This window comes from Tympanuchus pallidicinctus, unplaced genomic scaffold (assembly GCF_026119805.1).
Source record: "Tympanuchus pallidicinctus isolate F22 unplaced genomic scaffold, pur_lepc_1.0 scaffold3, whole genome shotgun sequence".
In the NCBI taxonomy this organism is placed as follows: domain Eukaryota; kingdom Metazoa; phylum Chordata; class Aves; order Galliformes; family Phasianidae; genus Tympanuchus; species Tympanuchus pallidicinctus.
Window position 1 is genome coordinate 23158862 of NW_026294747.1, and position 12458 is coordinate 23171319.

General features: G+C 38.6%; 1 protein-coding gene across 14 annotated transcripts in view; it reads left to right on the forward strand.

Moving 5' to 3' along the window:
• The window catches only part of PHF21A (PHD finger protein 21A), a 124567-nt gene that overhangs the window by 104591 nt on the left and 7518 nt on the right, over positions 1–12458 (forward strand). For 11 of the 14 annotated variants that reach the window (XM_052696907.1, XM_052696904.1, XM_052696911.1 and 8 more), the window contains 6 exons: positions 916–967; positions 1787–1866; positions 2333–2393; positions 4715–4878; positions 10254–10409; positions 12229–12304. In XM_052696907.1, coding sequence (XP_052552867.1) covers positions 916–967; positions 1787–1866; positions 2333–2393; positions 4715–4878; positions 10254–10409; positions 12229–12304 — 589 coding nt within the window. Of the gene's footprint in view, positions 1–915; positions 968–1786; positions 1867–2332; positions 2394–4635; positions 4659–4714; positions 4879–10253; positions 10410–12228; positions 12305–12458 lie in introns of all 14 variants that reach the window. The other 3 variants (XM_052696915.1, XM_052696916.1, XM_052696917.1) reach the window with 1 other exon arrangement.

The window sequence follows — 12458 nt, forward strand, 5'->3', positions numbered from 1 at the left end:
ACTATCAGTCTATGACTGTAGACCTATTAGGTCTACAGAATGAGAAATCTAAACAGATATAATGCATTTGCATATTTCATTCTGGTCTTTTGTTAAATTAGAAGTTTGTAATTTGCCTGATACTTCCTTCAACCAGGAAGCTTAGATTACAGCGTTGATTTCTAATCCTTTGAGCTTTTAGACTGTTGGAAAACGGCCTTTTTTTTTCCATTGTAAGAAACTACTGTTCTGATTAGCAGGATGGAAAGAGCCATGTATGTACACATTCTGCCTAGATCTTATTCTAGTTTAGGTCCCATTAGTCTTGGGGGGATGGAAAAGCCAAAATGGCTATTTCTTAGAGCCCTTCTGCCATGTTGAGCTCTGAAACTGATTACAACTAAATGTGTTTGTTTTTTTTTAAATAGATTCAAGCTGACTATTTGTAATGTGAGATTAGCTACTGTCAGTACAAATTCTGATTTTTAGATGTCTGTGCACTTCTTGCATTAAAATTAGAATCCCTTGAGAAAGCCATAGCCCTAATCAAACTGTGTAACAGACTTGCTCCTTATAGTCTGCAATAATATGGAGATGATTCTGTAGCCAGTAATATTTTACTGGCAAGCAAACTGTGTTGGCATTTACTAAGAACCAATCACATAGTTATCTCAGTGTATTGGAAGCAAAGAAACTGCTTTCTTGTTTCTGACTCTGCCAACTTGGTGATCATAAGCAATTGACATTTCCCTGTGTATCAGCCTAGGTTCCCAAATTAGCATATATAAATGAAAAGTGAGTTATGGAAGCAAAGCATTATTAGTAACATTTTTGGTGCTTAGTTACCTGTCAACTGATTTTAAGGGGCCTAAATAAAGTACCTTATCCTAACAATCAGAACTGTCATGATCTCTGTATTTTTCTTCTCTCTCACAGAAACTTGCCTTCATGGTGTCTCTAGGACTAGTTACTCATGACCATCTGGAAGGTAAAAAAAAAAATAATGCCTTAAGCTGGTTCTTGAGCTCTTTGTTTCATAGTCATTCTGAATGGGAATTACAAGTCCAACATATTTCTGTATTCAGTGTAGTATTTTCTTATACAAAAGTGCTTTTGGGATGTCTGTACTCCAGATCTTACTGGTCTCTTGCACATCTTTTATTCTCCTTATTACATGGAAGCAAAGCAGTTGCTTATGCAGCTGAGATCAGAAGGATCAGTGTTGGGGAAGAAAGTGCATGCTTTGATGGTAGGAAAGAAATTTGTGACAATGTTGTTGCATTCTAAACAGCCTCTGTATCTGCAAAGTTATGCCATGGATAATTTTACAGTAATCCACATCTGGATTTCTCATTTCTTTCATGATTTCATGGGACTGTAATCTGTAAAGGAAATGAATTAATAGATTATAATTTGTTTTCTTAATCCTATACGTTGAAGAACAGCCTAACGTTGCAACAGCTTGTGTGTTTCTGTACTGTGTTTATTTTTATGTACTGACAAGGTTATCAGAGGCTTCTAGTTTGAGCTCCCAATTACACTGACTGCCAGTATAAAAAGTCTTAATCCTGAAGTACTCTTATTTAGAGAGAAGATGATGGTCATTTTGTGAATTAGTTGAGCACTATATTTGTATTTTTTGTCAGCTGTTAGTTCCAAACCTGCAGAAATTAGAAGCATGATAAAGTTTCCTCTGTTGAGCATGAATGGTTCTGTAGAAATCTTCACATGCAAACTGCATTCTTAGAAACTCATAATTTCTAGGGTCTGTTGTTTTCTAACCTGAGTGAATGCTTTGTTTTTCAAGAAATCCAAAGTAAGCGACAAGAGAGGAAAAGAAGAACAACAGCAAATCCAGTATACAGTGGAGCTGTTTTTGAGCCTGAGGTATTGATCTCTTGCTGGGGGAAGCTAGTCCTTTCATTCTGAGCTTGTTTTCTGCCACACTGCCACCACACCACCATGACAATCAAGACATCTTACCTCTGACAAGACAGGGTAGCTGTTGTCTGTAATTCAGATGGCCATTGCAATGATACGACCCTTAGATTTTTAATCAGGAGGCACGCTGGGGTGTTCCTACAATATTTATGTCCTTTTCTGCCTTCTCCTGTGTAAAACTGAAATTAAATGGCAGTGTGTGTTAGTCTTAACCATTAGGTCAGCTTGCATATTGGACTGAAGCAGTCCAGAGGTCAGAAGTAGTGTAAAAAAGCTAACTTCTCTGAAGCTGTGCTCCAGAAAACAGAACAGCTGGTAATCATATGTAGTGCTGCCTTGCTGTTCATCAGCTATTTTATATAGTTGTTGCAAAAATGTTAGCCAGCTAAAATGGTCGTGTTTTCCCCTGCAGCGCAAGAAGAGTGCAGTCACGTACCTGAACAGCACAATGCATCCTGGAACGCGTAAAAGAGGTGAGGTATACTTAGACATGTCTTCCTGCTCTGTGCCTCTTCCTCCATCTTGCATTTGCAGTCCCCTTGTTCATCTGAAGGGCAAAACAAAGAAGGACTTTACAGTACTTCATTTGTCTAGTAAATTTCCATGGTAGACACAGATCTTGACTTCCAGGGATTAGCATAGCAGGTTTTATTAAGCAGCTCAGTGTTTCATTTCAGTTTCACCTTCCCCCACAAAAATAGAGCAAAGTGAAAGGTGAGATGTCTGAACATCATTTAGAGGTATAAAGCTGCTGTCGAGATTCTCTTTTTAATAACTAAATTGTATTGCTGCTGTCAAGAAGAAGGTGGTTGTGGAAGAAGTGTCTGTGCTCTGAGTAGGAGAGGAAACTTAGTGTGAGAAAAGCTTGTTCCCCAGTGGGAGCAGAGATGGTTCCTTGGAAAGAATTTGTCTGGAGAAAGACTATCTTGCTCCTTCTGAGCACTTTACTGCAAGCAAAGTGCCACTTGTCCAGGAATGGAATATGATCTTTTGTATAGGTATGCAGCATTCTTCAGTCCAAATTCTTCTGTAAGAATAGTTGAAATTTTAATACTTATGTTATGATGAAAGACATGAGTCAGCACAACATAACACAGAATTTCATACAGGTTTTCATACAAGGCATCAACCACACATATATAACAATTTTTCCTGATTTTATGATTTTCTGCAGTTCTTAAGAACTTGTGCAGTCAAGTATAGAATTGACCAGTTCAATTATGATTTTTTTTTTTGCTGCAATGTCAAATATTCATTTGATGTGTACTTTATTTGACAAACCTTGTCAGTCCAGAAGGCAATGTGACAGGGCTGACCCTTGTGCTGTTTTGAATAAAGCACATCGGTATGCACCACTATCTTCTAGTCACATTAAAAAAAGACTTTTTTTTCTAATAGTATGGTATGAATTTTACAGAGATAGAGTGTTGCATTTGTTCTGTGGATAAATAAATGTTCCTACTTCTAGTAATCATTTCTTAATTCTATTTTACAAGTCATCGTGAACAATTAATGCATCAATGAAAGGGATTGCATGCTTTTGTGCTTGATATTCTCTTAGCCTGTTTATGCATGCTGACTGCTGTTTTACTGTCTTTTTTTTTCTCACACACTGTTGTGAGCCTGCACCTTCTATTAGCACCAAATTAGTAGCATGCATTTTTAACTGATAGAAGATTTGGGTGAATACATTTATTTTGTGATTTAGAATAGCAGTATATTAGCCGTAAAGCTTATGCAAGCATGTGCCCTTGAGAGCTTGAGTTGGTGCTGAGCGTGTCAGAAATTTCAGCCATGGACATCACTATCAGAAATCCATTTCCAAGGACATACTTAGTTCTGGAACATATCCAGACCTTAAATGCAAGGTTTAGCATGTTAATGGGTATGGACTGACAATCTGTAAACATAAGATCTGGGGAATTATTCTAAGTCCTTTATGTTTACATAGTCATAAATTACTGTGGAGAAGGGAAGCAGAAATGATGGTTACATATTGGTTTTTACTCTCTCACTTTGCATACATAATTTTATGAAAATAGTTACAGACACATTTTGCACTTCTGCTAATCTGAAGGAGCATATAGGAGTTGTGCATAGTCAAACAAACTAGACTGAGAAAGGTTAAGAAAAAACACAGAATCTGAGGAGAGTCACATTTTAAGACCAACGACAGATTACAACTGGTAGTGCTGGGGTTATGAGTCACACAACAGGACTTTTCTTGAGGCACCCTAATTTAAAAGATGTACCAGTAAAGTAGAAAGTGCTGATCTGTGAGTGAGTGGGTTTAAAAAATGAGCAGAAAAGGATGGGGTTGGAATGGTGAGTGTTGGTCTCTGAGATAGGACTTAACCTTTGTGTAGGTTTATGCTGGCAGTAGAAAGATAGGAATGTGTGGGATAGCAGTAGAAAGGATTTCATAGTAGTTATTGTGGCTTCCTATCTAGCTTTGGTGCCAACACATTTTCCCTAAAAACTGAGTAGCCTTGTTTCTAGGAGTCCGCAGACTGCTTTTGGGGGGAGTAGTTCTTTGACCTTCTTACAGAACTTATTTCTATTTCCTTCTGAAATACATCTTTTAAATATTCTTTCCTGGCAAAATTCTACTTAAATATTTCTTAAAAAATGTTTAAATCTTTGCTTCTGTCCTTCCACTTGTAACTTTTTTATTAACTTCCTCTCTGTGCTACGTCATTTCCTTTTTCATGCTAGCCAATGAGGACCACTGGCCAAAGGTATGTAAGATTTTGTTTGTTTGTTTGTTTGTTTGTTCCCTTTTGTTAACATGTAGGTCGTCCACCTAAGTACAACACGGTGCTGGGGTTTGGGGCTTTGACGCCCACGTCCCCTCTGTCCAGTTATCCCGACTCCCCTGAAAATGAAAAGACAGAGACCACATTTACTTTTCCCGCGGCTGTTCAGCCTGTGTCCCTGCCTAGCCCCAGCTCCACAGACGTAAGTAATTCTTGGGGAGGGAGGTTACTTTTGGGAAGATATGCAGAAACAATCGCAAGGCAAATCATTGCAGATTTTGTTTCTTTAGTCACACTCATCCTTTGTCCTGGTTCAGCGCAGTGAAACCATCTAGTCTCCTTTTAACACCCTTCCTTTTTCCTCCTGCACCTACGTTCTTATCCTGTAGAGATTTTATTTATAACGTGCGGTGGATTGAAACACGGGGAGGCACTAGGCATGCTAGATGAGCTCATTTCCTTTGTGCCGTGTTTGAGATCTTGTCTGACTGAATTGAATCTGTCATCCATGATAAAGGGGAAAGGAGAGAATGGAAAATATTACTTACAGACCACAGTAACAGAAAGTTGTGATGTTTCAGTAATGAGAGAAGGAAAACAACTTGGATCACCCAAGACAGCCAGGAGCAGTTGTTCACTGCACTGGTTATGGCAGTTCAGCTACATTGGTAGAATACATTGCTATGTACAATTGCTATGTTTATGCTTCACAAAATCTGTCTCAAATGAAATCTGCTCATTTTTTCATAATTTATAAAGAAGGAAATATCTTTTTTTTTTTTTTTTTTTTTTAAGTTAGAAACAAAGATTTGCCCCTCAAAGCTCAGCCTTTTTTAAAGTTGCTGAGGATGACCCAGTTATTTCATTGTTTCTGTTTCTTGCCAAAAGCATTAAGAAAAAAATTTAAAGGCTGTGCATAAGTTTCTGAAAAGAAATAGCAGGGAAAGTTGATGTGAGTTACTGTGTAGGTCTGACACAATGTAATGAATGGACAGTATGGCTTGTCTAAAAGTGTACAATGACTGAGTGAAGTAATTCATTGTACAAAACTTGTCAGGAGTTGTAGTGTACTTCCAGTAAAGTGCTTGCCTTTTAGTAACTACTAAGTACTGGGAACAGTTTGAAAATAAAAAGATACTGGCTTATTTATTCACATGAATAAGAGACCTAGGTTGGTTTGTTTGTATGCTTCTTTTTTATGTAATATTGTGTGTAATTGAGAGCCAGCAACTTGAAATGGACTTTACGGAAGCGTTGAGTTGGGTGGTTTTATTTTCACCTGTGCAGTTTCACCACTTAAAGAGCATAGACCAAGGGACAAACTTTTGGCCATGGAGAAGAGGCAACAGAAGCCATCTTGTTGCTTCTGAATGGTATTTGTTCTGTAGAGGCAACAGAAATAGAAATAGTGGAAGTGTGTTTGAGTCATAGAAATAAATAGATGCAGTTCTGATACACAGGGAATACGTATGTGAAATTAGAAAGTGCGCTTTTGTGTAGCTACTTTTGAGAGCAAAACAGCACTCAGCTATAAAAACCCTTTGCTGACAGTCAGATGAAAGAGACTGTGGAACAGCCCCACAGAGGGAGGGTGTGCCAGCTCCATCTCTGGGGACTTCTAAAAGTAACCAGTAAAATTGACAAGTAAACATGCTGGAGAGAGCTTTTTTTTTTTTTTTTTTTTTTCATATTGGCCCCATGAGAAGGATTGGATAATGTGTTAGATCTTTTCCATCTCTGACTTTTGTATGGTCATTTCCTACTGTATAAGAGCTCTCAAAACAGTATAATGCGGTGGTGTCCTGTTTTCTTGCTCTGCCTGGTGACAGCAGGCTAAATCAAGAATGGAGAATTCTTGTAGCATTCTAATCTCGTTCTGAATGCCCTGAATTTTCTCAGTTTAGATAGTGTTCAGACCTAGCTGATGGATTGTTTCAATATTCATTAATTACAAATCTGTGTTTGTCAAAATATAGAAAGATGTATTCCAGGTAGAATAAAAAATGCTTCCTGTTGTTACTCCTCCTGCTTTTGGTGACCATATAGAGTGAAAACATGATACGTGCGTGCCCAAGTAAAAAGTTATTTTAAAAGTCTCAGTTAAAACCTTTCAGCTGTTTCCCAGGCAATTAAAGAAGAAAACTGCAATTTTTCCCATCTTCAAAACATTTTTTACACTCATTTATTTGGAAAGTCTAATTCCTATAGGCTGTAGAAGGGAAATTTGATGTTTGGTACGTGAAAAAACTTTGTTTTTAGCCAACCTGTGAAAATTGACCAAGCATTCATCACCACAGCCCAGAATGGCTTTTTGCCTTTCTTCTGAATTGTCATCCTCTCAGTGACAGAGATGAATTCTGAAGGGAGGAACTTGAGATGGGAGTGGAGATAAGGGTGGAGGGGTAGAAACTGAGAACAGAGCCTGGGAAAAGGAGGGAAATAATAACAGGCAGGGCTGAACAAAGCTTTTTTTTTTTTTATTTTTTATTTTTCTGTCTTGAAGTTGGCTGCGAACCACTTGGTTACGGGTGATTCTCCCTCACACAATAGCATATTCACCTGGAAGACAGCAATTGCCTTTGATAGTCTATTACTCAGCAGAAAGAATAATGCAAAACTGTTTTCTGTCTAGAAATCTCTATTCTAGCAATGGTTCAAGCCTGTGGTCGCAAAATGCCTTTTTATTAGTAAATTAATAAATGTTACAGTTGAGCAGAGTGTTGGAGAACATTCAGACCGTGAAGTCAAGCTCATAAATGTTCGAGAATGCCTAGATTATTATTGCTAGTGATAATTGAGTCACTTACAGCACGCATACCTATTATGATAATCTTTATTAATGTGGTCTTGCACAATTCTTGTTTCAGAAAATTTAGATTTACCATGTTATTCTAGTGAAATGTACATATACATGTCCACATTCAAACACATAAGCTATACACACGTACTGTGGATTTGATATCGTATTGTTCTGTTGTACTGCCAAAAGCCAGGCCTTATTGCTGTAGATACCGTATAAAAATAAAGGAAAATGTTAGCTGTTCAGAAAGCTTTTATTTACTTTCCCATTATCTTGGAAGAAGAAATAGAGCGAATAGTGACCTTAAATCACCTTTTATATTCACGCTGTTTTGAAATTACTCTTCAGCGTCTTCTGCCTATAACATATGTTAGAGCATCGTCAGCGAGCTCTGCTCTAACATAAGTTGGCTGCAAACAGCCTTCAGGGAGCAGGGCCAGAAGCTGAGATTAGTGGGGTGCATGTCACAACATCAAATCCAGCACCCTTCATGCATACATTATTAACTGTCTTTAAAACCTGGGATCTTTCTTTGGAATTGAGCATTGGCTGGATTTTTTATTTTTAATGTCCAGTTACTAATTTTGAGGGAATACCAGGAAATTTGCATTACTGTTTTGATGAACCAAAATAGGATTATGGATTTTGTGCGTGTGTGCTGCCATTCTGATGCATTCAGAAACACTGCACACTGACCAGTATATCACTACTGGTTTTATGATGTTCTGTTGAATTTAAAAGGCTTTGGACCTAAATTTCTTCATGTCTCCTCTTCAAGAAGCAACAAAATGCACCTCTTGTATAGGTCTCTTTCTGCAAGATATTAGATGTATCAGTTTGGGTTTTTTAATAGCACTAGTTAGGCACCTCAGCCAGGTACCAAATGCCATTTGTAATCAATGGCAGCCAAAGGCATCTTAACAACACGTATAATTCTCTAGAATGAGAATTTTCTACTGGAATGTCAGAATTTCCTTAGGTTGCAGAGGATTTTGGTTTAGCTTCTCTGGCACCTGCTGCCTGCCTTCCTTTCCTCACTTGTGTTTGCAGAATGCATAATGGAGGAAAAGAAGCTCTTCCCAGCCTGGTTACGCAGATCACTTCAGAGGAGGGATGAAATGTCACTCATTTCATTCTTCTGTTAACACCAAAGAGCTCTGTGGTGTTAAAGTATGAAACAATACCATAACCCAGCTGCCAGTGATCCCTGGGAATTACAGAACCAAAAAACGGCACTGATAATTCACTGAAGGTTGATCTTTTACAAAACACAGCATCAGTGCTAACCTCGGGAATTAAGAGAAGCATAGTGTTCCCTTCAAAGAAAGGCCTCATCAGCAGCAGAGTCAGGAAGTAGGAGCCTTAGCAGATTGCCTGTGTCTCATTCTTCTAGTATGTTTAATATTTTATCCGTAGTAGAGGTTAGCATCATTTTTCTTGTCTGGCAACTTAATGTTGTAAGTGCATGGCCAAGTCCGGTATCATTCCAAGATAATGGAACTTACACGCATGAAAAGACTGTACAGCTCAAAATGAAGCACTGCATGCACTGATAATGCCTGTATACAGAGGGAGAGTGTGTGCACAGTTAGACTCAGCACACACATTCTGAGATTATAGTCTTGAGGATGTTGTCTGTGTGAAGCTTTTGACTAAAGTCAGTGAGAAGTGCATATTTCAGACTCCAGACAGGGCCTAGAATATGTCAAGCTGTCAGAACAAGCCACAGGTGAGAAAGAAGTGGGTTCCGATGCCCCTTTCCTATTCTATGGGTGCTAACCCATTTTTCTTCAATGCCTATGTGTACTTTTATCCAAAGAACAAAGTGAAAACAAACATGAACACAACTACCAACCCAAGCATAAGATGGGAGTAACAGGAGGAGAGAGAGAGAGAGAGAGAGAGAGAGAAGAAAAAGTGACAAAAATTAGACCTTTCTTTCTGGGGAGTTGATGCATGCAGAAAAGAAATATCTCTGATAGTGATACAGTAGTAAGTCGGACTAGATTTTGCCAAGAGATGTTAGTAATGTTTTCAACTCTTTCCAAAAAAGAAAACTCCTAGAAAATCTCTCTTGGGTATTCCTTCATCTTGGCTCTCACAGCCTATGCTAGCGATGAAACATAAGCCACTGCCGATAGAAAATGAGAGAATTTTGAGTCATAGCTTTTTTGGTGCAACTCGAGGTAGCCTCTGTGAAGTAAAAAGAATTGTCTCCAGAGTGTAATTCATTTTGTTCTTTTTCATTTACAAGCAGAGCACCTTTTCCTTCTACTTTCATTTTTAAAGGTGACCTGAATATTTGACAGTGTTCTTTTAAGTCACTCCACTGGGGTTTCTTACATATAATTACTGGCAAGAGACCGCCTCATCAGCATTCCCAAACTGGAGTTGTGCTTACATTCAGAAATGAGAAGGGTTAAGAAAGTGGGTAGCTCATCATTTTAGGCAAAAACAAGCAGGGTAAGGGGGAAGGGAATCTAAAATAACATAGGCCATGGGTTACTGTGTGTTAAGAGAATGTATGGTGATGAGTGTTTGCTATAATATCTTACCTTGGGAGGGCACTGTTTGGGATGACTGATGTGTTTCTGATGTCCTGCCTGATTTTCCTGTTTCACCTCCTATAAAGGGCTTGATCGTTTGGAATCCCCTTAGAAATAGTTGTGTTGTAAACTTTGCATTTAACAAGGATGTAGATGTCAAAGGTCAAAATTCACTTTTTGTCTTCTTCCTCTCTTTTTCTGACCCTCACCCCTTCCCCTCGATCTTTATAGGGCGATATCCATGAGGATTTTTGCAGTGTTTGCAGAAAAAGTGGGCAGTTGCTGATGTGTGACACATGTTCACGTGTTTATCACCTGGACTGTCTGGATCCGCCTCTGAAAACCATTCCCAAGGGCATGTGGATCTGTCCCAAATGTCAAGACCAGGTATTGTTTAACAGACAGAGTTATACACAATGCACTGCAAAGATTTTTCCAAGTTAAAGGAAACAACCGCATCGCTTGGCTTACTTACATCAAGGCAGGCTGACACTGAACCAATCTATCTGATCTGCAGTAAGGGTTGTGTAAATTTGATCTAATTATCACAGAATCACAGAATCACCCGGGTTGGAAGGGACCTCAAGGATCATGTAGTTCCAACCCCCCTGCCTAGCAGGGCCACCAAACGTACACATTCAGATCAGGTTGCCCAGGACCCCGTCCAACCTGGCCTTGAACACGTCCAAGGACGGGGCATCCACAACCTCCCTGGGCAGCCCGTTCCAGGGCCTAACCACTCTCCTTGTGAAGAACTTCCCCCTAACATCCAACCTAAATCTTCCCTCCTTCAACTTGGATCCATTACCTATGTCCTCCTTCTGGACTTGGGGTCCTTATTTGTTACCTATGTGTTTTCAGTCTTTTGTTGGGCCAAAGCACACAGACTTTTGGGAAAGATTCTCTATTACCCATAGAAATGCTCCTGTTCATCTGAACTTGTTTCTTTAAATCACTGGTATGTTCTTTTGGATAAATATATCAAGTGTTTGTACGAGTTTGCCTCAATAGATTGAGAAAATACAAACCTCTCTTTTCTTATATAAATCAGGCATCAGAGACTTTGTCTTCAGTGATCTCTCTAGCAATACTGTCAAGCATCAGCATAATGAGGATGGGCAAATACTTTGGTCCTTCTTTATTCAAAGTACATAACTGATGATATTTTAATATTTTGTTTATACTTGCATTGAAATGACAAGACAAAGAAGTAAACCAGGGTATTCGTAACCTTATGTGGCACTTCAGAAGTTGCAAAGGATTGCTGTTAATCAGCAGCCTGAAGCTGTTAGTGTTCTATCTGGTTTAGCATATTGCTTAGTCACTCACATGGCCAGATGGTAAGGTAAGAATACAACCTGGTATGTTACGTGCTGCTCAGAGGAACAGGAATGCAAAATCCAAGTGACTTGGTCAGTCATTGCAAATGAGGAGGAAGTATTACCACTTTTCTATTCCTGCTCTTGTGAACTATTGCATATCCTTCCTCTCTGAATTTCTGTAATACATTCCCACAGAATTCTGGGAAATATCTGAGTTATTTTACTGAAAAGTGACCAAGTCCTCTATCTCCTGAGACACCCCTCTGCTTCACTTATTAAAAAGACACAGTACATTTTTCTTCTCAAATTAAAGCTCCTTAGGAAGGAATATGTGAGGAATGCACTTAAATACATAAATGGTTCTTATCCTTATATAAAGAGGGCTTGATGATGCTATTAAGACAGTTCTGATACGAAGGGCATATAGGACAGTTTGATGTGTTATTAGCCCAGAAGAGTGTTGTTTAAATGTGTGGTATGGAAGCTGCTCTGTGACATGAAAAGTTTTCTCTCAGAACAACTGAGATCAGCAATTTGTCCAAACCATGCAATAATGTTTATGTCTCCTGGCAAGTTTCAGTTCAGATGCATTATCTTTTCATTCCTCTTTTAAGTTGTTCTTTTTCATTAGTTTATTTGTGGCTATGGAGGGAATTTGAGAATATGCTGACATTTGTAAGAAACAGGCCTCCTTTGTGGGAGCTACAATAAGTTGTGAATAATTCCCTCTGTTAAATCTCAGCGCAGGTCTGCAAAGCTTCATGTTAACAGAGCTCAGATTAATGATAGCCACAGAGAAAATCCATTGTTTTTTCCCTTTCTTCTTTTTCTTTTCTCAGGGATAGATTGTTTACCAGCTAAATCTCTACACACTTTTCTTTCAGATGTTAAAGAAAGAAGAAGCAATCCCATGGCCAGGAACTTTAGCAATTGTTCATTCATATATTGCGTATAAAGCAGGTAGGAAAATGGGGAGCAATGGGTTTTTTTCAGTTTTAAAACTGGAAAATGTTATTGAGGGAATGGGACAGCATGATACTTCCTTTTCAAAAGGAAATTAAAGAGGAAGAACTTAATCAGCGAAGTGATAATAGCAGTCCAAACTCTTAAGCTT